Source organism: Pelmatolapia mariae, linkage group LG22 (assembly GCF_036321145.2).
Source record: "Pelmatolapia mariae isolate MD_Pm_ZW linkage group LG22, Pm_UMD_F_2, whole genome shotgun sequence".
Classification (NCBI taxonomy): Eukaryota; Metazoa; Chordata; class Actinopteri; order Cichliformes; family Cichlidae; genus Pelmatolapia; species Pelmatolapia mariae.
In genome coordinates, this window is record NC_086245.2 from 7,279,594 (window position 1) to 7,306,542 (window position 26,949).

The 26,949-nt window shown below is 39.5% G+C and overlaps 1 protein-coding gene across 1 annotated transcript; it reads left to right on the forward strand.

The window, feature by feature from the left end:
* The first annotated feature begins 606 nt into the window (after window positions 1-606).
* On the forward strand, window positions 607-23,150 carry gsk3aa (glycogen synthase kinase 3 alpha a). The gene is made up of 11 exons (XM_065470387.1): window positions 607-939; window positions 9,963-10,048; window positions 12,268-12,369; window positions 12,488-12,571; window positions 13,024-13,134; window positions 13,376-13,506; window positions 14,837-15,041; window positions 15,184-15,279; window positions 16,855-17,041; window positions 17,275-17,352; window positions 18,267-23,150. The coding sequence occupies exons 1-11, from the start codon at window positions 765-767 to the stop codon at window positions 18,326-18,328; spliced, it is 1,317 nt and encodes a 438-aa protein (XP_065326459.1). The 5' UTR covers window positions 607-764; the 3' UTR covers window positions 18,329-23,150.
* Window positions 23,151-26,949: the final 3,799 nt, after the last annotated feature.

A 26,949-nucleotide genomic window follows, 5' to 3' on the forward strand; every position in this document is an offset into this window, starting at 1 on the left:
GAGACCTGGTCAAAGAGCTTTCAGTACAGTAAAACAGATGCTCTGTGGGAAGCTGGAGATAACACCTGGCTGCCCACTTCTGAACCCTAAATAAATCCATTGGCCTTCATTAGTTGTTTTTTTTTGGTAACCCAAGCAAGACATAACACCAAAGGCATGAAATAAAATGGAAAAAATACATTTAATTTAAAGGATATACTGTTAAAGATTTAAACGGCACCGCAGTGCTGAACCTCACAGTGATCGGTCATTGAGTTTTATTTGTATTTCCAATATTTATGTTACTTTTATTACATTTTTACAAAGAGAAAAATTAATATAAGAGTCCAGGCTGTAATATGAACTAAAGTAAAAGGGTGTGACTTATTTCCGAGAAAAAAGCTTAATTCTGTGATGTATCTTGAATTTTTTGTTGCTTTTCTACAAATGTTATAGTTTTAAATTTAAATTTAACTGTAGCTGCGGCTCTTTCTGGCCTACATCCCTCCTGTTAATTCAGTTGAAATTTGTAGTTGTTTTGATTTGTAAAATTCAGAGCGGCAAACCTAAGTAGCGGTTGGCTCTAACTCCATCTCCCAGGTGGCATTGCGTGCGGTCTGTTTCTAGGTGTCTAGCAACAGCTATAAGCCCAGACAGCCGGCGGCAACGGGAGCGGTGTTTCTTGGTGTGTCTTTGGTGTGATTGTTCGTTGCCGGTTGTTCATAAGTAATAGTGGTTTAGCTGAAAAAACGGTGAAACAACAACCCTGACCCCTGCACAGAGATATGAGCGGCAGCGGGCGGCCCAGGACCAGCTCGTTTGCTGAGCCGCCAGGTGTTCCAGGAGCCGCTGCTGCGTCCGCCGGATCAGCCGCTGCCGTGGGGAGCAGCACAGGAAAGACCGGGGTCTCGCAGGCCTCCGGTAGCAGCTCGTCAGGATGCTCCAACCTTAAGCTTGCCAGTAAGTTGTAATTATCTACCAACTCCTTATCAGAATGTGCTGAATCAATATATTATATTACAAGTTACAAACTAAAAACTACACACCGTCGTTATGTGTCACAGCGCAGAGGAAAGTCGTTATTTCTCCGCGAACTGGCTAGCAAGGTTACTAGCCTGCTAACGTTAGCCACTTGTTTTGTACATTACTAGTTCCCTGTCCGGCCGATGGCTCTTTTCACCCCGTCTGGTGTCAAGACTGTTTCACATGCCATCATTTTAACCGAGCAAAACTAAAGCACATTAAAGATTTGAAGTAACTAATATGTGTTTAAAAGCTGCAGGCGGGTTGGATTTTTTATTGTGGTCATTGTGGCTGCTGAGCTGTTAAATCAGCTCTGTTGTTCTTTGTGACCAAGCTAGACTGTAATACCCCAAGTTGAGTGCTCCATTGAAGGGTCTTTTGTAGGTGTAGCTGAGAGTGCCATTAGCTAACAGTCTGAATCGACTGGTGGAGGGTCAGGGCGGAAAAGTTGCATATTCACCAAGGTCACCTGCGGGGTAGTGTTAAAAAAAAAAAAAAGCTTAGCAGCAGGTGGCCGACGCCTGGAGGATGCAAGTGATCCACGTCCAACAGCAGAGCCCAAGGAGTGGGTTTCCTCTGTCTGAGGAGAAATAATAGTATGCCCTTTTATCACTGTAGTAGCGGGTGTAAGCAGAGATCTATGTGTATGTGTTAATCCAAACCTTATCATCCATTTGCAGCCACTGGCGCGTCTCTTGATATTAGAGCCCAAAAGGGAGGTCATCTCCAGTTCAAAGCCGTGTGACCCCTAGTTTCTCTGCAGCAGAACAACACAGACTGATGTCCTACCAAATGTTGCCTTTGGCAGTTTAAAGATACTCTTTTGAATGGTTGATCAGGTGTTTTTTGTCATGTTTGAGCAACCTGCAAGCTATACCTGGAGGCAGAATTTATGTCAGTAGGATTTTCCTGAATATATCACCAGGACTGTGATTTTTTTTTTTTTTTTTTTAACAAGTTCTTTTTGTAAATTGGGTAAAAATACTCCAGCTTTAATCCATTTTTGTTCATCAAAAATAATAATAAAAAATAATAATAAAAAAAACACCTAAACCTCTGTTATGCTTAATTGTATAGTCAGCCTCACTCCCAGCAGACCACAGTGAACCAGGAGCAACGTTGACACGTGAGGGAATGAAGTGATTTGGGAGATTAAAATTAAACTTGGACATGGAGCTTAGTCAATGCAAAGTTGAATTGTAGTGCTTCACAGATGACTGACAAGCCTATAAAAAATAAAACAAATTAAATAAAAAGAGTAGAGAGTAAATTATAAAACCAAACAGAATAAAATACAATAACTTATTTTATTTATTTTAAACCATACATGCCTTTTCAAAAGGAGAAGGGAACACAGGAAAGTAACGCTGGATAAATATTTGAAAGGGATTTAACATTAATTACATTTTGAAAACTAGATACAGCAAAGCCAATTTAAAAAGTGGTAAGCTATGTCTATAAATCATACTTAATCACAAGCCAGGCTGAAGAGGACGGTTTTAGATTTTCTATTTCAGTGATTGTTCCTGTGATTTGAAGCATAAAAAGTCAAAAGCTGCCCCACCTGGTGTAATGGCGTATACTCTGAGAGCATATAAGACACATTAGGGCTTTTTCCTGGCTAAAAATGGACCTTTGGGGCAGTGATGACTGCAAATATAATCACAATTTCTTCCAGTATATGTAAGGCACAGAATCTGTCTTGCCTTACTAAAGTCTAAACATTTTCATCTCTTTTTGTGGATTTTAGGATTGGGTACATTAAACACCACCAACAAGAATTTTTTTTTTAAAAAAAAAACAACAACTTTGAAATCATAATCCTGCTGATCTTTCTTTAGGTAGAAAGCCAACACTTTTTTTGTTTTTTGCTGGAAAACTCCTGGATTTGTGCAGCAAAGGACCATGAAGTGCTTTAAGTGTAGGGCCTTAATGCGTACCCTCCATCTTGTCCTGATAAGCACTCTGGCTGCTGTTTTTTCAAAGACTAGATAGCTGAGCATTTTTCAAGCCTGCTTTAAAAGCTTGGTCACTCGGAGAGATAAAGAAATGGTTTCACTTTTGTGGCGTTTTTAAGGTGATAAATGGCAGATCTGGAGATAAATCTCACATGAGAAAAGTTCAGATCTGAGGCTACATCCACACTAATGCGTTTTGAAAACGCATCGTTTTCTCCCCGTTTTGGCCTCCCGTCCACACCGGGACGGCGTTTTCCCCAAGGAAAAACGCAGCGTTTTGAAAACGCTCTCGAAAACGAATACATTTGAAGACGGTGCGTTTGCGTCGCAGTGTAGACAGTGAAAACGCAGACTTTCGAAAATGATGACGCATTTTAGTCATGTGATGCACTCATGTGACTAATTAAACAAAGATAGCGGAGGGCATTATACAGCAGTTGTTTTATTTGCTCTCAATTTTGACAGCCCTATTAAAGATTAATATCAGTTTGTACATGCTCCAGATAGCTTTTCTTCAAATTCTTTAATTCTCACTCGCTTTTGCAACTTTGTACTTTTGTGTTACTCGCAGCAACAACTCCACCTCATTGTTAGTCCATTTGAAAAACTCGGTGCTTTTCCTCGACATTTTGCCGTGACGTTTCAACGAGCCGGAAAGTAAATAAACGGCTGACAGAAATGAGGCAGGCCGAATCTTCTTGCACTTCACGCATGCGCAGTACTGGAACATAGGCGTTTTCTGCCATTTCAATGTGGACGCACAACTCCGTGAAAACGCTAGTGTGGACGCGGAGCGTTTTTCAGACTAAAACGCTGTTTTCAAATCTATCCGGGCTAGTGTGAACATAGCCTGAGTCAAAGTCCACACCTAAATCTCTAACGCGTTGGCTTGTTTTTCAATGGATCTGTCTGTATAAAGACTGGAAGACATGTAATGTTGAGGCATTTCCTTGATGTTATAAAATACCAGTAATGGTCTAATTTCAGTCCTTTGCTCTGAATATGGTACTTGTTGTTGGTAACTCTTAAAGATGACATTTTTTACTTCACTGTGTATTAAACAATGAAGGAAAATGCACCTCCTTATAGCTTACATAGATTAAATAACAGGTTGCTTACCCACCTGGTTACCTGCCAAAATAGTTTTAATTGGTGTGGAGATGCCCTGAAAACCTTAGTTTTCTGCATTAAGGCCCTGTGTGAATGTACCTCCTGAGCTGACAAGCCCTGACATGTCTTTGAAGTGAAGGAGGAGGACTAAAGACGTGCTGTGTACAGTAATCCTCTATGATTACATTTTTGCTGAAATACGCTGTTATTAATACTTATATAATCACTAAAATATTTCTCTCTTGGAAATTAGAGTACCAACATCAGAATTGATGGTAATATTATGGGATGCTTGACAGTGAATTGAATTTTTTTGTGTGTGTATGTGTATTGTAGAGTTTTTCTATTCTAAAAGAGAGGAAACAGGTCCTGCTTCCATGAAGCAGAACATTTCTTCACATCATTGTATAATTACCTTGTCGGCTGCTGTCACCGCTGCATCCAGGAAGTTGTTCTATTTTCCTGTTTTTTGTATGGTCTGTGAGCAGCACCAGGATTTATCTCAGGTCTGCTTCATGCATAAAGTGTAATTCCTTTGCAGTGTTTGAAGTTTTATAATGCAAAATACAGTTGAGGATCTAACTTCTAGTTTCATGCTCATGGAAATCCGATGTCAATGCTGGATGAATGATATGAGGACTTGACCTGTCACTTTTGCAATGCAATATATAAAATTCAGAGCATCATACCTGTACAGTGGAGGTTGAACATGTAGGACACAAGTCAGGGACAAGAGACCGTTCGCCTTCCAAGTAAAAGTTGTGATGTTTGAAATGTGTTTATTCATCAGTAAAACTGAGAAAGAGTTATCTATTTTCATTTATGCTTACTGCTTATTCTTAGCAAGCAAGTTGGGGAAAAATGCAATTAAATTAAATACTGGATGTTTGTCCTTCACAGGAATGATGCCACACCTGTAACTGTGAAGCTTTTGTGTAGGTTAACAATATCAGTATTTCAGGCTGTCTTTTAACAATAGCAGGTTTTTCCTGGCTTAGAATAGGCCTTGCTGTTGAATAAGTCTGTTAACTTATTCAACAGCATTCATGCGTGTTCCTACCCTTTGAAACATTGTTAAATACTAATGTTGTTAATAAACGAGTGCATAATTCCCAGTAACACAAATTTAAAACATTTTTTTTTAATCTGCTCCACACAAATATTTATTTTGTTAGGATTAGGTCACTCTACCTGTGACCTGGACAAGCTTTAGAAAACGGACAGCTCAGTGTCAGACTGTCAGTTTGATAAAGTAGGAAATGTGTGTTGAGTCACTATCTCTTCTGTGAAACACTGCAGAGGCGTTTCTGATACAATCATGTGATCACCTCAGGCTTGAGGGTATCACAAGGTTGGTAACAGCTACATTGATTTTATGTAAAGTTGATGTAAATCAGCTTACAGTTTACTCACAGATGTAACCTTTGTGTACCGGGAAGTGGACATGTTTGTTTTTTGTTTTTTTTGTTTTTTTTTAATGTACATGTTAAACATAACATGAGTGCTATACTCTAAAACAATAGAAGCCTCTTTCTTCCACCAGCAGTTCTCCCCACAGAGCAGATGCCCTGGTTAGATTTTTTGGAAGATGCTGCTGCATTAAACTGCATATTAATAAGGTAAACTTAATTCTCTTGAACTACTTTGCTTTAAAGTGTGAAGTTCATCTAAGTGCAGTTTGTTTCTTGTGTGTAAAGATATTAACACAGAAATCTGCTGCTTAAGTGTGGCAATTCAGAGTTCTTATTGCATAGTGTAACCCTCAGGTGACTAAATTACTTGGCTAATAAATTACCATGTACGCTTATTTATGGTGCCCATTTTATTCTGTATGGGACTTCAAAGTTTAAAACGTGTGAAATTATCTTCCATTCAATTAAACTATGTCCACACCAGAAGTGATTTGCTGCACTGTGGCGACCAGAGATCACAGAATGTACATATTTGGCAACGCAAAAGTGGGCGGGACCTGAGATAAACTTTTCTCAACTTACAGCAAATGACTGAAGGGGCTACCAGTGAAAGTGTCAAATGTCACATTTGTCATAAGACCTAGTGGTAAATAAGGTAGAGGCTTACTAGACAAGATGGACCTTGTGATTTCCACAAGTGATCATCATCAGTTTCAAAGCGATGCACAGTGAGTGAATGGTTTTCTGTGTGCATATGAATCCTTGTTTACTCAAGTTCTGTTTCAACTGTGGTGTAAAATTTTCAATAAGGAACGAGGGGCAAGCTTATTGATGGCATTTAAAAGCAGCTGGAGATGAATGGTTCACGTTGGGTTTTCAGACAGAGGAAAAAAAGGAGAGAACTGAATAGAAGCTTAACACTCGGTGGTTAATGCTGACAATATGTTTTGATTCCAGCTTACTTTTCCACTGGCTGCAAATATTTGTAGGTTTCTAGCACAACTCTATTTCCGCAAGTAACATGAGGGGAAACTTGTTGTGATGCACCATTGCCAACTACATTACTAAATCTATTTGCGTCAGTAATACTAGAAAAGGAACACTTAAGGTGGGTACAGTGTGCCCTTATTATTTTAACACCAGCCTTTTATCCTCTGTTGTGCTTCTGTTTCAGAGCAAGTCTAAACAAACACATGGTTTTTAGATGTGTCGTATTTAAAATATTTGCAGAGAAACATTCAAAATCAAGAGTTCTGCAGCAGTAAATCTTGTTCTAGGTCTGTTAGTCATATTATCATATATAACGATTATGGGTGGGAAATTACAGTAAAGCGCTTTGAGGGTCTCGAAAAGCGCTATATAAATGCAATCCATTATTATTATTATTATTATTATTATTCATTATTATTAAAACCAGAGTGTTTATTGTCGGGACTTGCATACAAGTGTTCATTTTCCTTGCCACAACAATGAGCCACTTGCAGTTAAATACAACGTATAAATATACAACCAAATTCCTGTTAAGAAACATTTTTTGATTAGAAATATCCCAGTGGGAGATAAATGTTCAGCTGAGGTCATTATTAATTTGACTTGAAGGTTAGGAGGAGTAGATGCAACACGCATTTCTTGATCTGGCTACAATGTATCAGCCTTTTTAAAAAAAAAACTGGAGCTGAATTGGTGTTGGTGTGACAGAGTTTGAATAATGGCATGCATGCAGGGATTATTTCCTCCTGGAGACGCGTGTTTCCTGTCTGTGAATGTCAGGTGAAAGACAGGAAGCCAAGCGGTGACACACAATGAAGCGCTGGTATGAAAACACTGAACCGTGAAGCGGTGATAAATCAGGAGCTCTGACTAAGACGGAGAAAAGGCTTCATCTTTATCATGATAGATTATCAGCCTCGAACGAGTTACAAGCCCGTGGAAATTATTTTTCATGCTATAAAAAATAAACAGCAGCAGAAGGAAGAAAAAAAAAAAAAAAAAGCAGCATCAAAGACAGTTGCCCTACTTTTAACCTGGACAAGTGAGTGTGTTCATCAGTGTTCAGAGCTTGAACCCAGTCAATGAGGTAGAGAACCCACTGACACGGTCACGCTGCAGGCCTCACGGTTTCAGCTGTAACAGATACCGCCATCGTGTCGTTTGGATAACCAGGACAGTTTACTGTGTGGACACAGACGTGCAGGAACACTAGGGCATGCAGTTCTGTGTGAACGAGAACCATATCAATAAGTGCATTGTCTTGTTTGGTAAACAGAGCATTAAGTGTGTGGACATAGAGTGGTAGTGATACAGAACCATTATAGCTACATGACAGTGTTGCCCCATTATTTAAACTGCACAGATAACACAGGAAAATTAAATTTAAAGTTAAAGCAGGGTTGTCATATTAAGTTTAACCAATGGCCATACACAGAAATGGGAATCGGATCAAGGTTCAGACATAGATTAAGCCTAATCGCAGACCATCAACACAGGTTTTCATTGAGTTTTTCGTTTAGACTGGGCCTAGGCCTAATCCATGTCTGGGAAACCTGCTGATGCAGTTTATTCGAGGTTTTTGCAGGCTCAAATGAGTCTTTAGGGGTATTGCATAAAGGCTTGATTGATCCACATATACTCAAAACTAAGACCCATCAATTTGCCAAACAAAAATGACATTTTTAATCTTGAGTTTAGTAAACCCCACTGAAAACACAGTAATGGTGATTTTCATTTGGTGGAAACCCAAAACTACTTTGGGTTATGCTGGAAATTTCAGAACTATTTGACAGGAACAACGGATGATGGCCAAATTTTCATATACAGGACAGAGTGACTTTTCTGCACGAGGCATATCTTCCTATGAGAATTAGTACTTCTAAACTATGATTCTACTTGGACTGTTGAGGAAACGTTTTGTGTGTGTATCTCTCCCCCCCCCCCCCTTTTTTTTTTTTTTTTTTTTAAACTTTTATCTGTTTGGTTGTTGTTGTTGTTGTTGATGTTGATTGAAGTGTACATGCTAATTTATCAGGGCAAACATTTTGACACTTAGAAACCTTGTTGGTGAAAAATAGATGTGAAAGGAAATTGGGCCGATGTTGGAGATGCTTTACACTTTTCTCAACTCCAAGGCATGCCTTATCTGATAGAGAACAACCCATGCATTTAATTTTCTTTTTTGAAGTATTCTGATTGATATTTCTTTCTTTGTAAGAGACTGGGGCTCATCGGAAGAATGTCACCATCCTTCGGTCTGTGATTCAGTTTTTGCTTTCACACCTCGACCAGCTTTGACCTGAGAGAGAATCACTGTTTCAGCCACGTATGCTGGATTTCTGTTCTCAGGATCATTTTTATGTGCAAAAATAGCCTCTTTTCCACCAGCACCTACTCAACGTGACTCGACTGAGTTTCGATTGTTTTCCATTATAATTGATTACTACCTCAATGTGGGTGGTGGTATTATAGCAAGGTCCTGTGACATTTTTATGCAAAACAAACACAAAAATGGAGGACACTTGTGTGTAGCCATTTTCATCATTTCCAGGTTTCCACAAATGACTGGTTTGATTCCTGAAAGTTGCCCTCATGACTCATTGACTGACGTCACTCCCTGGCCAATCAGTGGCGTGCAGTCTGTTGATGGCACATTTTCGGCTCGACTCAGCTCACTTGGAAATCCGTTCGAGTAGGTACTAAAAAAGTACCTGGTACCAGGTTGTACTACCACCTAATGGAAAAACCTAAAAACAGTCGAGTGAAGTAGGTGCTAGTGAAAAAAACGGGCTTTAGTGAGCGAACAGCTAGCTGACAGGAAACGAGGTGATGGGAAAAACATGAAATCATGTGTGCAAACCAAAGTCACCACCTTAATGATTGAACCATTCGGGCAGGTTAGATGTCTGGGTAATTGAACCTGAATCTGAGGCTCACGTGTGAAAATTTTAATGCCAGAAAAGTATATTTCCTCCATTTCAGTTAAACAATAATTGAGTGAAATGCTACAGTCTTCCCATTATACTGGAGGCTAATATATGGCTAATGATGCTACAAAAATAATCCTTTTATGTTAGGTTGTTATGACTTAAAAAAAATTATAAAGACAAAGAAAGTGGCTGGCCTATTTTTGGGTCCATTCCCACTTTAATTAGTCACAGCGTCTTGAATATGAACTCTGCCTTTCGCTCCTTCTTCCTTGGAGGGTTTTGTAAAGTTGACAATCATTCACAGGCTGTCATTAACCTAAATAATCACCCGGCCAGTGGAGAGACGGCCCAGATGTAAAGGCTGTTGGCAGTCAGTTGAATGTGAGGAGTGCTGTTTAGTTTGTATCCTAAAGCTCTTTCATGTCTTTAAGTCTCATAGAAACGAGCCAGAGGGACGACAGGACATTTAAAATCTCCTTATAACTGTTCTGTGGTCTGCAGCACAGTTAACCTCACTATAGCTACAATTTTTAACATGCCTCTTCCTGCTTGTTTCCTAGGAGACAGCGGGAAGGTGACAACAGTCGTGGCCACACCGGGTCAGGGACCGGACCGCCCACAGGAAGTCTCCTACACTGACATCAAGGTGAGAAAGAAAGCAAAACTGAAGCTCTATGAAATTACAACTTTCTTTTTCCATGTCTTCTCCTCATTTTTGTTTTGTCTGTTGAGGATGGTTTTACTCAGTTGCTGCATATTACACACACAGTTGTGAACAGCACATGTAAAGCCCCCCAGTCCATGTAGCAAGTAGAGACCAAACACACTTGTGCAGAACCAAATGCTTATACGTCTTCTTTGGTTTCTTTTTGATTTTTAAAAATCAGAGCAACACAATTTCAGTTTTCTTAAAACTAAAAGAAAATGTATCAAAATCAAACCACTTTTAAGGACTTCTGACTGCTTCTTAGTAGCATCCAGTTTTTTCCCCCCCTTTTCTCCAAGAGCAAAATGAATTTATAGTTTATATAGTTTGCAACAATGAGAAACTGAAGTTGAATCAAACAGTTGGCGAGTACAGTGCGCTTGTCCTCCATTTGTCATTGTTGGTGACGCCACCAAAACATCCAGTCTGTGGGAGAGTTTCAGCTGATGGGTCATCATGATACAGCATCAAGCAGATTTTTCACTGAAGCTGAAATATTTCCAACCCACACAGACGCATTATTGCCACTTTTCTTATTGTCTAACAGAAATTTTTGGCAAACCAAATCGTGCAAAAACTTTGTATGTAATCTCAGCAAAAACTGCCCTTGTTTGGTATGACAAGGGCGTTAAAGACGTTAAGTGGGATCTGTCATTCTTATTTCCAAATTTATATTTTTATTGGATTTTCATGATTAGTTTTTGATCATGAGGTTTTAAACACCACAGGTTTTAGTCCTTGAGAGCCAGTGTCCTGAAACTTTTAAATGTGTCCCTGCTGCAACACAATGGAATAAAATTAGTAGGTCATTAGCAAGACTATAGAACTTGACTGCATGCTGAGGTGGCAACCCCTAACCTAACTCAAGTAAATTTAAATACATGTGTTGGGAAAAATGTACTCCTAAAAGTACTTTTATTGCACCATGTTCATTCACTCATGAGCTACTGTAACATCACCACCTCAGCATGAAGTTTCAGGACACCGGCCCTCAAGGACTGGAGTTTGACACGCATACTATAGAGCTACCAGTGGAATAATCTGAATCCTGAGCTTTTGGCTCACAGGGATAACTCAAACGTTATTTGAAACTTTAATCACTGCATATGGAATTAATAAGGGTATTGATCGATGCTGATATTTCCATAATTATTCTGCCAAGCCATAAAAATGCATGATTTTAAAGGCGCACATTCTTTTGCTTGTGTCTTTGGAAAAAATGACATAACTGTGTCAACTGTAGCCTGAAACTACATAAAGAAGAGTGTTGCACTGAGCCAGGCTGTTATCACTTTTAAGATTACTTAATGGCTCTGTAGGTGTGTGTAAATTCAGATTTATCACACTTTTATCACAAAGCCAATAAAATCGTCGTTTAGGCTTATCAGAAATACTTAACTTGTCTGATGCCTGCAGCAGTGGAACGTTATCATTATATTTGTATAATTTGGCAAGAGTCTTAAGCAGAAACAAAATCTGACTACAAACATCTCACTGTGCTTAATCACCATTTTTAATACCTGTAATTTTAATACCAAAGGATGTAAATGGAAAATTGCCAAAGAATTTTGATTTATTCATGTACTGTTTCTCTGTGCTCATGTCTGACTATCCATCTATCTTTTGTGAAACAGTCACAAGATTTAATCTATTAATACATTTTCTTGATCATTAATTTCCCCTCTTATTTATTTTTATAAACAAATTTTCTACGTATGTCCACATAGTTATCATTTCACAGAAGTACCCATGAGACCCTTAACACTTTACATGGGTAACTTTTGTTAGATTACTAATGGAATTTGGTTGGACACCATAAATCGCTAGGTTTAGGCATGAGAAACTACTTCGTTAGTTTTATAAGAATAGGCTGAGTTAGGATTAACAAAAAAGGAAGATTGTTTGGATTTAAATGCATAAGTTGCCATTTTATAATTTAAATTTCGTGGTTGTTAGAGTGACAGATCTCCACTGAAGAGTCATCATATGCGCTGCAGGCTTGAAAAACACTTATTACACTTACATTTATTACTGTTAAAAGAATGGAAACACCAGCAGCTGCAGCTTTCAGAAAATTAAATAAACGTTTGTGGTTGATCACCTGATGGGCTGTCATATTTCCTTCAGTCTGACTCTCCTGTTCTGTTAAAAACTTGCAGGTCATTGGCAATGGGTCGTTTGGTGTGGTGTACCAAGCTCGCCTCATCGACACACAGGAGATGGTGGCCATCAAAAAGGTTCTGCAGGATAAGAGGTTCAAGGTAGGCGTGTAATTTAGTTTCTGTAATAATCTTATCGATGGCACTTGTTAATAGTTTTCTTGATCACTTTGTTTACTTGGTTTCCCTCATTGACTCCTGTGTCTGTTTGTCTTTACAGAATCGGGAACTACAGATCATGAGGAAGTTGGACCACTGCAACATTGTCCGATTACGTTATTTCTTCTACTCTAGTGGCGAGAAGGTAAAAAACAAAACAAAAGGGTCATTGTACAGACTACTCTAAAGAGAGCTGAAAGAAGAGATGGTAAAACAAAACTAACATAAGTTAAGCTATGGTTTATAAAAAATAGACATAAATTAATTAAACCTCTCTAAACTCCCAGTAGTTTTGGTATATCAAAACTATAAATAAAAGGAAATGGTACATGTTCATAATACATATACAGATGCTCAGATATAGCATTAAAAAATAACCCAAAAGGGGAAGCAATCGGTTTCTTTTACTGATAAATATAGAATCTGATTTAATGTTGCAGAAGTAACTTACTGGAAATGTTTTTTTTGTTTTTTTTAAAGAGCTTTGTATCAGCGTGCGAGAGTATGCCAGGCTTGTCTGTCTGTTTGCTTAGCTGTCTTAAACCATAAATGCTTTAACTACAGTTACCTTTGTGTCAATCCCTCCATCCTTTGCAGAAGGATGAAGTGTACCTCAACCTCGTGCTGGACTTTGTCCCCGAGACGGTCTACAGGGTTGCCAGGCATTTTAACAAGGCCAAGAGCATTATTCCTATCATATATGTGAAGGTAATTCTGCCCCTAATTTCCTTCCAAAACATTTCCATGTTGTCCAAGTCACAGTATTTTTCTGCTGAAGTTTTTATTCTCCAAAAACTTCAAACATTGTAAAGTTCAGAATTTCCTTCTTGTTTTCAAGAATTTCCTCAGAAGGTCTCCAGTACAAATACCAAGCTTTATGCTATTTATGCCTCTTAATAAATTATTTCTATGTTGTCTGATTTTTGTATTTTGTGTTGACCTCCAACAGGTGTACATGTACCAGTTGTTTCGCAGTCTGGCTTATATCCATTCCCAAGGTGTGTGTCACAGAGACATCAAGCCCCAAAACCTGCTCGTCGACCCAGAAACTGCCGTCCTAAAGCTGTGTGACTTTGGCAGGTGAGCTAAACCAAAAAAATTTCCACACAAATCCGAACTTAATTTAACAGTAGTAGCAGGATTACGTTTAATCTGCCTTTTAAGTATATATATTTTTTCTGAAATCTAATATGGGAAGAATAACAGCATTTTATTAATATGTTAAGCGTTTTTCTAATGCTTAACACTTAATTCTGTTCTATGAATCAAGTTCAACATGCGTTGGATATCTTTTCCTTATCTTGCCTTATCTTTACGTATGCAAACAGTCTGAACAGGGTCATGAAGGTGGTTGTCACCTCAATTCAACTCATCTAATCTAGCTATGAGCACATTCATGTGAAAGACTTGGAGTTTGCTGCATGTGATTAATTGGAAACGAGGACACGTCAAGGGGTATTAGAGCATTATATTTCACAAAGGAAAAGCAAAGAGTAATGTTTTAAAAATGCAAAGAAGTTAACCATAAAACAAGCAGAAAGTAACACAGCTGCTGTAAACGTGTGCTGAGAAAAGCCCTGTACAGAGTGTGAAGTGTTAAACAGTGATGTATGATTGCATGTGTCTTATATTAGATCCAGAAATGACAGCTGGCAAAAACTCTACAAGTTTAGCGTCAGGAACACGGCTCTGTTTTTATTTTTGGTAGTATTTTTTTTTTTTTTTTTTTTTTAAATTCAAATGCTTATTTTTCTGTTTCACAAGTACACATCTCTCCCAATAGCCTCTCTCCTGCACTCAAGCTGCATTACCGATCTCCTCTTCAGTATCTGCAGATGATGATCAAGCATTTGATTGAAGATCAGACTTTAATTACAATGTTTAATTAGTTAAATTAAGATGTTGTTAAATGAATGGACTCATATGGTGTGTAATAAAGTGTTAATCTTGCTCTGCCCAGTTGTGTTAATCTGTCTGATAGAAATAAAAACTATAATTCAAAACAGCAAATGGGCTGATTGCAAATTTTATAAAAGTTCATCGAGTCATCAAGTACTCTTTTAAGGTTATATTGCTTTATGACTGCTTGTATATCATAAAAATTGTTTTCAAATTTTGCTTGCTGACAGAAGGGGAAGGTAAAGGAAAGAAGTTAGTCCTCAGAGTCTATATTTCTCTTTGATGCTCAGGGAAAGAAAAACTTCAGATGCTCCCTAAAAACTTTAGACCCTTACTATCTGCACACAGAGGCATCTTCCAGGAGTAGTGTCACTATTTTCCAGACAACTGAGTGCTCAGTAGGGAGTCGTTTGGTATATATTGATCTCCTATCCTTTTTTTTTTTTTTTTTTTTTTTTCTTCTTCCTGCCGTCTTTGTTACCATTTAACGTGATTCTTGTGCTTCCTTCAGCGCAAAGCAGCTTGTCCGGGGTGAACCAAATGTGTCGTATATCTGCTCACGGTACTACCGTGCCCCAGAGCTGATTTTTGGCGCCACAGACTACACGGCAAACATCGACATCTGGTCAGCTGGCTGCGTACTGGCAGAGCTGCTGCTCGGACAGCCCATATTCCCCGGCGACAGTGGAGTGGATCAGCTAGTGGAGATTATCAAAGTGAGTTGGTTTTTTTGTTTGTTTTGTTTTGGTTTTGTTTTTTCATTTAAGTCTTTCTGCACCATTCATTTATACTATTAAAAGGTAGTCTCACATACACTCTGTTTGAAGTAAATGTCTTATACTCCTCTTCTGTTCTCAGGTGTTAGGAACACCAACAAGGGAACAAATTCGAGAGATGAATCCAAACTACACAGAATTCAAGTTCCCTCAGATCAAAGCGCATCCTTGGACCAAGGTAAATAACACCTGAGGACAAATAACAGCAGCACAGTCAGTTTTCTCCAGGTCTATGCTCTCTGGAAGCAGGTGCACTGTGAATAAGACCGATCTTTTGTCTGAAGTGAGAAATAAAAGTTAACATTTTTCATTTACTTGATGAAACTGTGATATGTTGGTAGATTTCTTGTTAATTATATTGATGGCACTGACTTGGACTTAGACAGTCCCAAAAAATGAAATATTGTTGTTCATAATGTTAAAAAGAAAATGGCAAAACCAGCAGCTACAGCTTTTATACTTTTTCAGACAAAATGAATCATTTCTGCAAAAGTAAGTTTTAGGAAATGATTTAAAGTAGATGCAGAATTTGCTAACCTCAGTTCTTTTGCAAAACAGTTCCTCAACTGCAGGGTGTCTAAATTTCCTTTAGTCTGACCTGAGGAACCTGGGCAGTGACTCGGTTTTTGAAGGGGAGTTGATGTGTAATATAGTCAGTGAGCCCATGAAAGGCTTTACATTTAAAAGTTTAAAGTCAGTTCTGTATCTTAACTGGTAGCCACTGTAGTGTAGCAGGGATAGGAGTCATTTGGTCTTTGGTGTCATTAAGTGTATTTTTCAATTGAAGTCTCGTTCAGTTTGGGTGCCCAACGTCCTCCGTAAGCCTCGTTTATGGTTACTGCAATGGTATGCGTGACATCATCACAGCCCTGTGAATATTTACATTGGTGTTTGTGGCACTCTGGACTTGCTACAGTTTTCTCCAAAACAGTAGGTGTTGCAACCTTTTCACCAGCGCTGGTGCAGAAGAAGTCAAAACAGGAAATGAAGCAGTCACAGAGGTTTTCTCCAGCATGTCTCATATTTTCCAGCTGTTGCAGCTTCTCTCTCTGTGCATTGCTATATGTTGCTGTAGAGCTGTACACACTCGTAGACATGGCACCAGGTTAGAAAAACTGAGATACCAAAGCATGGGGCATCTACAGCTAGGACATAATTTTTGTTGATGTACCAACTGCTGCTTCCAGTGCAACCATAAAGTGCTGCCACTCAGAAGCAATCATTAGGCTCATCTTTATTGGTAGGTTTATTGAATTTTAAAGCCCTATAATTTATCTTTTCCCTTAAAAAAGGACCTAAGGAGGAGGAGAGTGGAAAACCTCTGTTAGGTGCACAAGTTTATTAGAATAAAAAAGAGAAATCCTGTGGTTGTGAGGATGAGGCCACATGGACTTAAACCCAAGAGTTATGGTGTTTTTAATGTTTGATTAACTGAGATATACAAACAGTATATACTCAGCATGCAGCCAAGAGAAGAATCCCTTGTAAATTTACTACAAAGCAGCTGGCTCTACTTCAAAAGCTGCCTGCTGTTGCCTTTGTAGATGCAGAACTCCTGCATAGAAATGCCTGTGTCTTTCCTTTTGGGTTAACTTCCAGATGTTAAACAATGGAAGAAACCCAGCATTGCATGACACTGGTTAAACATACTGGCATATGGAGCTTGCCAGTATGTTTAACCAATGTCTTGCCAGTATCAAAACATGTTGCTTGATGTCGGAACTTTTGAAGAAAAGCTCTCGTATTTCCTCAGGTGTTTAAACCTCGCACCCCTCCAGAGGCCATTGCGCTTTGCTCTCGGCTGCTGGAGTACACGCCAGCCTCACGCCTCTCCCCGCTAGAGGCCTGTGCACATGCCTTCTTCGACGAACTGCGCCAGCCAAACACGCGGCTGCCCAGTGGACGAGAACTGCCGATGCTCTTCAACTTTAGCACCACAGGTAACAGAGTTAGTCTCGTTTCCTTCTCTTTTTTCTTTGCTAATTGTTAAGCTAAGTTGTAGCTGCTCTGCATGATGATTCTATGTCTGTAACACGACTTTAAAGTTAGTTTGTTCTGTGACTGCTGAGGTGGTCCGCTTAATTCAGTATGCCTCTCTTTTGTTCTGTTGAATGACACTGCGCTCTCCTTATGACTCAGCGCTAAATAAAAACTCTCCTTTTATTCTCTGCAGAGCTGTCGATCCAGCCTCAGCTGAACTCAATCCTCATCCCTCCTCACGCTCGCTCTCACACAGCTGCTTCTGCACACGGTGGGAAACTCTTATTGTCATTTTACTGACACTGTCAATAGCAGGCTTTTCTGCCAGATGAGAGGAAAAAAACTGAAATATATTTTTATATTTTACCTTTTTGATTTTATTTTTTTAAATCCAGACACTGAAGAACTAAAACTCTTAAAATTGTCTTTATATTTTTGAAAATCCTCTTTATATTTCATGGAAACATTTTAATAAGCACACCTTATTTAAATCCCATCCTTGATGTCCCCATCAAGATCGTGTATTTGCATAAATCTGAAAACCCATGTTATTTTTAGTTCATACAAATCCTTAAAATGCCTTGTAGGGAGTTAAACTCATTCACCTGAAAAGTTTATGATGGCCATTTGGTAAAATTGAGACAGAGAATTTTGTGCAGCCTAAGTTTAAATGCCTTAAATCAGTTCTTCAAAAGTCTTTCAAAAAATATTATGTTGTTTGTACTTCTCAGCAGTAAAAATCTTATGGTTTTGTTGTCACCCTGCCGGGTGGGTGGGCGGGCGGTCAGCATGGACACCAAAGTTTGTAAATCCGATTACTCGAGAAGGAAGTCGCCAAGGACTCTCAAATTGAAACTTAAGCTACTATTTTGTGCAGATTTAAAATGGATGCAAAGTTGATTTTAAGGCCTTAAGAAGTTTCTGAAGATCTTAAGAGTCACCTTGTGTATTTAAAAAAACGTAAATCTGACATAAATAGTTTGAAATAGAAAGTTTGGGGGAGCGGGTGTTTTTTATTTTGTTTTTTCTCTCCTGACACAAGATGGCAGCACTACGCATAAAAGATGGCAGATTTCAGACTGATTATTTTCTATTACTCTGTCTGATGTTTACTGCTCTGTAAAGCTGCAAAGCTTGAATTTAAAGCTCACTGTACCTTTTGTCTCTTCTTCCTCTCCCCTTCAGATGGTCCCGGTTCAGATTCATCTCAACACAGTTCAGTACCAGGATCTCTCAACAGCATCTGAAGCAGCTTCTCACCCATCTGCCTGCAAAGCATCACCCTGTTTTCTCAGACACACACACACTCTGTGTCCACAGCTGTCCACCGTGCTGCTTTGCTATCTTCCTCCATGGTCTGTTTCTGTACAGTAAATCCACTGAGCAAACCCTTCGTTGTTTAGCTGTCAGGGTCGAAACTACGGCAGGAGATTGTTACACACACACCGAATCGTCCCGCTGCTGCTCGGGTGGTTTTAGAAGGTTCAATAGTCGGGGCTGGTCCTCTGTATTATAAGCTTTTGTTAACCATTTTTTTCCTTTTTGTTTTCTTTGTTTTTATTTATTTGGCTAGGTAAAATCATTATATACTTGTTTTTTCCCCCTCACTTTTAAGATTATTTTTTTATTCAGTGTTTTTAAATGAGTGCACGCTGCCTGAACAAGACTAGAACTGGGCCCCTTATCACAGGTCATCACAGTAGGACTTTTATTTAACTCAGGATGGGAGAACAGTTGCAGGGACATTGACATTATTTTAGTCCAGTCCTGTACCTAAGTTACAAGTCAGACCTTCAGCTCTTGTTGTTTTAGCTGCAGATGGAAGAAAAAAACAGGCCAGTGCCAGATAAATGTCAGAGTTTGCCTCGTGTTGGAAACAAGCATCCCTACAGGTGTGTCTGGTAAAGGAACTAAACGCTTCTCTGACTAAACTATATATACCCAACAAGGAAAGAGTCTTAATTTTTTTGTGGCTCGAGACCTTTTCTCAGTTTTTAACCATGTTTTTACTTTTAAAATTAGGTCCCACATTGTCGGCCACAGAGGCATATTTGTAGGTAAGAGCACTTAAGTGCAACTCGAAAAGAAGGCGTCACTTTTCAGGAAATTGTTTTAGACCTATTAGGGTTGGGAAAAAGAAATGGCCTCCTCAGAAATGTTTCTAGATGGCTGGACAGAAGCGTGGCTGCTCGTTCTCCTTCTTCACAGGTAATTTGGCTGCGTTCGCCTGATCATGAAATGTCAGAAAAGGTTCAGACAGTACTTTTAGTCTTAGATCAGTGTTGTGAAAGAAGATTGCAAAAGTTCCCCATAATGTGCAAGAGGAGTTGGAGACTTTATATTAAAAAAATGTCTTTTCTTTAAGCAAGCAGAAAAGGAAAACTTTCAGCCTTCCCCAAAGACATGTTTAAATTTCAGCCTTCTTTGGAAACGGCTCTGTGTTCTGCTGTTTTAACTAAACCAAAAATGTAGTTATTTCTTTACTATATTTCCATATCTGCTTCCTTTTTAAGATTAAATTCTGTGATATGAAGTCAGTAATATGAACATATAAATTGGTGTTACAGTCTGAAATTATTCAGACTTTTAATGGCTTAAAAACAAGAAGCAGAGAATTATCTGATTGGTCCCTCATCCAGTTTTTGTAGTTGTGTGGATATGAAAGCCTCGAAACTTCAGTTAAAACTTACCAGAAAAATTGATTTAGATGCAAATCATGTCCAGATATCAGAAAGCTGTTTTTTGGGGGTTTTTTGTTTGTTTTTTTTAATCCTCCTTGGTTTGGAAATGTGGCGCTTGAGTATTTGTCTCACTGTTGATTAAAGGCAGCAGAGAAACAAATGAGAGCTCCGGCGAGTTCGTGTTTATTTATTAGGTTGTCTTTGGATGAGAGTTGGAGTTAATCTGAAGTCGTGGTGATGGTGCGAGGATAAATGGAGCTGGGCTATCAGCTCATCAGTGCTGACGTAAGAAGAAGCATATCTGTAGGCAAGCAGGGAAATCCCTTTAAGCTGAGTGTGTGTTTGTGTGTGCGTGCATATATGTGTGTGTGTTGTACTCCTGTGTTCTTGAGGACCAACTCTGATTTAACCCCCGTGATGGTGAGGATGTTCTACCTGTCCTCACTGTATTGTTTTGGTTTTTTTCTTTAAATAGTTGGTGCCCAGAGAATGTATCGCTGTGTGTTAGTAGAAGTGTGTGTGTCTGTGTGTGTGTGTCTGAGAATACTCCCACCTACAGTCTGAACAGCCAGTGTTTTAGGAATAGAGCAGCCAACAATACTGATTTTTAGTACGCAGTACAGACCACTTGAAAGTTTGTAGTATAGTATATTTGATACTATTGTACCGTTGCCTCCACCTGCTCTTTTCCTCCACCCCACTTTTTTTTTTTTTCCCTTCAAATTGCTCCACACGTTCACATTAATTTTACACGAGGAGAATCACTCTTCCCCGCCAGCCGCTTCGTTTGTTTGTGGCGGATTAAAGCCGGCTGCATCCCCCTTTCTCTGCTGTAAGAGTCCAACCAGCACGTTTGATCGACTCTGCGGGTCGACGGCGTTCACACGCAGAGCTGTCAGTCTTTTCTGAGGCAATGAAAAGCTGTGACCAAGCCTGAGGAGAGGACTCAAACGTGGCTGGTTTCAGAAGCCATTTTACTTCCTAACTCTCCTCCTCTTATCGCACGTGTAAATATCACTGATTTTTATTTGTTCCTCTTTTTACTTTTATTACAGAGTTGTTTATATCTTATTTCCCCTCATTAAGCTGTCTTAGTTCCTGCATTTTTGTAAATAATTTTTTTCACTATCCAAAATGTAAATACTGCAAAAGTGAAAAGGAAAAAAAAAAACAGCCACTCCTCATGTTTGTTGACGATCTTTCTCCCTCCTTCTCTCTCTTGTGTACCAGTGAAACTGTTTAGTAGCTCGTCCTGTCTCTCCTTTAGTCCTCTGTGGACTGACTGACTGCTGAATGAGCCTCTTATAAGGGTTCTGTTCCATAATGCTCTCTCTCAGCTCACCGAGTGTGAATATAATCAGCTAATCTGACGCCTGTGAAGGACTGAGCCATTTAAAAGCAGCATCCTGGGTTTGAGTCTATCCCGAGAAGCCAGCCAGTGACGTCAATAAATGTGAAATGTCCAGAACATTAAACCATTAAAGTGAGACTTAAGGGGTTTATTTTTGATTTAAGTGTGATTATATCTAAAAGAGCTGTTTATGTACAGGATGTTCCACTTACTCCCACCTGCACTAATTCAATCCTCCAACAGGTCCTTTTCCTGCAGCTTGCCCCAGAAAGAGGAAAAACATGGACTGTATATTTAATTGGAAAAACATAAAAAAAGCCAAAGAAAATCTCTTTGCAGGTTGTGTAGGTCATATTTACAGCAGTCATTACCTTTTGACTGTAGATGGCGAACACCAGCAAGCCTAACCCTTATAGCACAGATAAAGTAATGCACTCCTTTTCATTATTAGGCTAAGTAATTGCTCCTGTTACTGCTTCACAGGGGGTAGAGTACAAAGTACAAGGAGCTCATAACAATTCAGCGAAGGTCAGTGCGCAGTGTAGTTATTTTATTCCTCACACTCAAACGCACCACTCTCACTCATTTCAGTCATAGAGTTTGGTTTGTTAAGCACAGACTGTATATAAAAGATGGACGTAGCCCCTGATTCTGAAAAGCGAAGCCAAAGTTCTGGTTGCTTAGATGGCCCATCAGTGTATTTATCACCTCTTCATACGTTAGTCATTAGTATCCTTCGTTTCAGTCGCTTCAATCACTCGTCTTGAAGTGTAGTTTATGTTTTTGGACACGCCCACTTGTCTGTTTTTACTGCAAGTCTCTGAACATGGATGGAGAATAAATCAGGGCGTGCTTATTGGTTAACAAGTTGCGATCTTACTTTTCTTTCATTTCAGAGTCGGGTCTACCCCCTCACTATGATGTCTCGTTACAGAAAGCTAAGATGGCGACAGTGAAAATATCTGCTCAGGGGCTTTACAACATGCCCTCACTAACCAGTGGGTGACGTGACAGGAGTTGTGTCCATCTTTTATTTACAGTCTGTGACATAAAGTTGAAAGAGTTAACTCTTAGCTTCTCCAGCTGCAGTTGAGAACTTTTATCAGAGTTCATAAAGCTCTTTAGTATTTTTTGTTTATTTTTATGTGTGTGGTTGTACTTCCTGTATTTCTTGCCTTTTAAGTGAAGCAGGTTTAAAAAGCACCTGAGATTTACATGTCCTACTGAGTTATATGATGGTGCTTTATTAGGTGCCTCTGTGTCTCCCATTATACGAAATGTGTCCTTCAGTGTTGGCGCTCTGAGGCTTAACCACAGCTCCAGTTGTCATCGTCATAAGGAGCTTGGAGGAGTGTTGGTGACTTTCCAGGATTAACAGCTTTTCACTTTTGACTTCCACTTGCCTCAATCTAGGCGTTTATTAAGCTGCTTGGTTATGGTTTGTGCTTTTTACCCAGAGCATCACAACACAGATGCCAGCAGGTGTGACAATGCAGTCTTAACTGACGCCTCGGGATCAGAGCGAGCTTCTCATTAATTCTCATTTTGGAACAGAACTCTTTTTGCTTGTTGTGACAGTTTGCAAAATATGATTACTGTGCAGTATCGAGAGGAAACGATCTCACTGGTGTTTAGTTGGGTTAGAGTCCAGCTAGTACTCAACATGTGGGCATTTTTGTGTTTATGCGCTGTGTGGCATTCAGAATCGCTGCTAACGATCACAACAGGGTGGACTTGGGCGCCTGTGTTACGACAGACCTATCAGGTGTGTGTGGATGTACATTACTGACAGTTTCATGAAGTCTGAATCTCAGAAATTGTTCTTAAATTCTCTGAAAACTCAGATGTTAATATTACCTCCTTTAAAAAAAACTGATCGCATCTCTGTTCATTTTTTATTTAATCTGTTTACTTTAGTGTCACTCTAGCCCGTAGACCACTGAGCCTGAGTGATGGAGGGAGAGGGAGAGAGAAACAAGTCTGTCTCTGTTCTGTGTGCGTACGATATGGACTCATTTACTGTAATAAAGTGATGAAACTGTGTCACAGCGTGGGTTGTCTTGTTTGTGACTTGGATTAAAAGTTAAATTTTTTTTATCCACAGCTCGAGCTCTTTGTGGGCCAAACCTGCAGAAACAAGCTTGTCCTCAGACTGGGATGTCTCACTTCTGCTTACTTTGGCAGACCGTCACTTAATACATCACTTTAAATCACATCCCTGATTAAAGGGTGAACAATTATATTGGATTCTGTCTGCGAGTAAATTTCAGTGTATTGGTATCTTTTTTTTCTTTCTTTTTTTAAATTTTTAGTTCCTTGCTTAAAGACCTACTGTGGCCTGTAGGGCCACACACACACACAGTTGGGGGGGGCACCCAAGAGGGAAAATGAAAGGAACACCTTCTAGTCACAGTTCAGCATCAAGTCTATTAAGCTTCACGAATATTGATCTTGTCAGTTAAGTAGCAGAGAGGGTTTTAATCACTTTAAGCTTCTTTGCTGTCAATTAAATTAACTGGTCCACTAGAGGTTCAACAATCAGACAACTCCCAAAAGGAATGGTTTTACAGGTGAATCCACTGACATTTTTTCCCCCTCCTCATCTTCTCTGGGGGTTTGTTTTCACCAGTTTTGCATGGTCTACTGTCATTACTGGTATCTGTACTCTACAGAGGTTGCGCAAGTAGTCCAATTTCTGGATTCACAGAAGTACGTCCCATTGCTAGGTTTGCTATGTTGCACAGTACATGGAGGAGAGTCCAGGAGACGGACAGTTACTCGACAGCATGTTAGGTCCTTATCAGTGTGACCAGTATCTGGTTTTACAAGTAGAGACAGAATGAACACTGCCAAACCCCTTTTTACCTTTGATAATTTTCATTTGTATCACATGATGTTGCATCCTTTTGTTCCTAACACATCTATCTGTAAGTATAGATATCCAGGAGTCTTCCTATTGAGTTGTTTTCAAAGTATTCCTTTCTACACAGCATCTCAAGGGAGGAAACTGTATTTGGTGATGTCCCCGAGTTCTAGACTTCAGGCAGTCATTGACTGCAAACTTTAATCCAAGTATTAAAAACAATCATTATAAAAATACTGAATTATGTCGGTTTGTTCAATCAAATCTGCATTGTTGGGTTTAAAATCCCCTGCAGTGATGTACGCAGGCAAAACTACAAGACTTTTGTGTTTAGGGCCATAATTTGTTGGACAGTGACGTACCTATTGAAGTGGTCAAGAAGTGAAGACTTTGCAGAAGCTACAGAATTTTCATGAATTTGCTTGGTCATCGGTGCAGGTGTGTACTTTTGGAGCACAACACCTGTTTTGGAGTCTTCAGAACAGTTAGTGATTTATTTTTTATGAAGTTATTTTTTTAACCGTGCCTAACTCAATCAGTAACCGTAAGTGAAAAATTGTTTCCGTGTTGCTTCTTGTATATAAGAGTTTGTTATTTCACAGGACTCCAGAATTCAGCCGAGAGATTAAACTTCACTGAAGCAGGTGCCTGAACTGTCTGTTGTTCTTTCCTTTGGGTTTGTTTGAATTTGTATTTATTACTTTTCTTTGCAGCAGTCCATCACCCAAAACAAACTATGAGGGTATTTTTCCTTCTTTGTGCCGGCATTGCTTTGTGCATCACAACAGGTGAGACTCATCACAACAAAGAAAACCAATGAACAGAAAAAAAAAATCATAGCGATATGTATGATGCACGTCTTTGTCAACAACAAAGTAGTTTCTGAAAATACTTAACTTCAGTCTAAATACTCTTTCACAGCAAATCCAGCGCCTGACATGAAGCAAGGTAAAAGTCCTTGTGATGCATCTTTAACATTAAGTAGGTCAAAGTTTAGTTAGAGCCAGCACAGAGGCTACATAGAGGTAACATTTTCTCCAGATAAGTATTTTCTATGTTTTGTGGCTTTGTTCATGCAATAAAAATTAACTGGAAGAAAATGGTACAAATGTGTAAGTAACTGTGTTCCCTGCAGGTCAGTGTCTCTTCTACTGTCCCTCTGGACATGCAAAGCTGACAATGTACATTAAAACCTACATTTGATCCATTCTTGTTATGTTCTGTACTAGAGCCACCACAGGAGCTGATCCCTGCTCAGCAAAACATGACTCATGGTAAGGGAGAATATTTCTTACCTTGTCTGTCCTTCAATCGCGGGTCCTCTACCGGAGGCCTGGGAACTTCAGGGTACTGTGCAGTATCCATGCTGTTCCTAAGACTTTCCTCTTCTAGACAAAAATCTCAGATATCATTCTGAGTTTGGGGGTCACTGCACCAAATGCTCTGATTACTACGAGGACCAAATCTTCTGCACCAGCTCTCTCGGGTATTTCTCAAGCTTCTCATGTTCCTTCTTCCTAATGTTGCTATCACTACATCTATCACTATGGCCTTCTTAGCTCTGCTTGTCCACCACTACAATGTCCATTTAATTAGCCATAACCAGTTTGTCTCACAGGATCTTACTCATTCTCAACCACCTTAGGGGGTGTATCTCTCTTTGGCCTTGGGACATTTAGGCCATACTCAGCACAGATGTTCCTGTATATTGTTATGTAGTAGGATTCCAACTTTTCCCTATTCTCATCCCCTGTGCGCTTATGCCATAGCCTTGTACCAGTAGCCTCAACACCTGATGTGAGTCTTGCTAGTCCAGGCAACTTCAGTTATATATCTCACACTCATGTACCGAGGTAGGCTTTGGGGGGCCTAACCTACAGCAAGCTGGACTGAAAGGTTTGGTAGCACAGGAACAAGCTCTGAGCACAAGCTCCAGCTGTGTAAAGAGCTCCAGCACATAACAGCAGGGTGCAAGAAGCTAGCAAGATTACATGGGTCTTCCAGATACAGGCGGACAAACTCTGATGATGGCTAACCAACTGGGCTTAGTAGTGGTGAACAACCAGAGGAAGATGGCTGTGGTGATAAATGTAGCTATACAAAGTGCTAGCAATATCAAGAAGAAGGAGCACGAGAACCTTGAGAAATACCAAAAAAAAAAAAAAAAGAGAAATACCAAGGGCTGAGAAAGTAGCTGGAGAAGATGTGAAGGGTGAATCCAAGCCCTCGGTCAGTGACCCCCAAACTGAGTGAGTGACTCCAGCAGATCACAGGAATGTCATCCAAGATCTCTGTAATAGGAACAGCAAAAATACTGCACAGGACCCTCAAGCTCCTAGGCCTCTGTAGAGGACGTGAGCGTGAAGGATAAAGACTCGCCTGCATGGCAATTGTATGATTTTTTTTTCCATTATATATAAAAAAGAAATTATAACAAAATGTATCTCCAAAAGTTGATTCTGTTCATCTGTAGCGTTTTGTGGGAGAAACGTTTCTCCAGAGGAAAGAAAATAAGGAGACTTGGTGATGTAATGAGGAAGTGCAGGAAAGTTTTCAAAGTAACGCATCAGCAAAGAAAAAGTGGGATAGTCAGGGAGATGAATAAAGTTGACGGGAGTACTGAGAGGCTACATTTACAACAAAGAGAGAGGAGGAAAAACAAAGGCTTGTAATCAGAATCAGAATACCTTTATAATCCCTAAGGAAATTATGTTAAAATTAGAGTAAGTTGTATTGGAGGCAGGACATTAAGGCAAGAGAAAATGACTTCCATTAATTGGGTGGGCTTTTGTTTTACAGATTGAAACCAATCTGTAAAACAAAAGCATAAAATGAAATAAAAAAATCACAACTATAGTAACTCAGGCGTATCACAACGTCACTCGTTCGGGGCTAGATAGTATAACTATCTCTAGATGAACGTGAAGCTCCGCCCCGGTCCTGCAGGGGGCGCTGCTGGTCTCGTTGTCGCAT

Excerpts from the sequence above, each read along its gene's own strand:
- gsk3aa (XM_065470387.1), top strand. The coding sequence starts at position 765 with ATGAGCGGCAGCGGGCGGCCCAGGACCAGCTCGTTTGCTGAGCCGCCA. Across the intron at positions 940-9,962 it reads CTCCAACCTTAAGCTTGCCA|GAGACAGCGGGAAGGTGACA; the intron begins GTAAGTTGTAAT and ends CTTGTTTCCTAG. Across the intron at positions 15,280-16,854 it reads AAGCGCATCCTTGGACCAAG|GTGTTTAAACCTCGCACCCC; the intron begins GTAAATAACACC and ends GTATTTCCTCAG.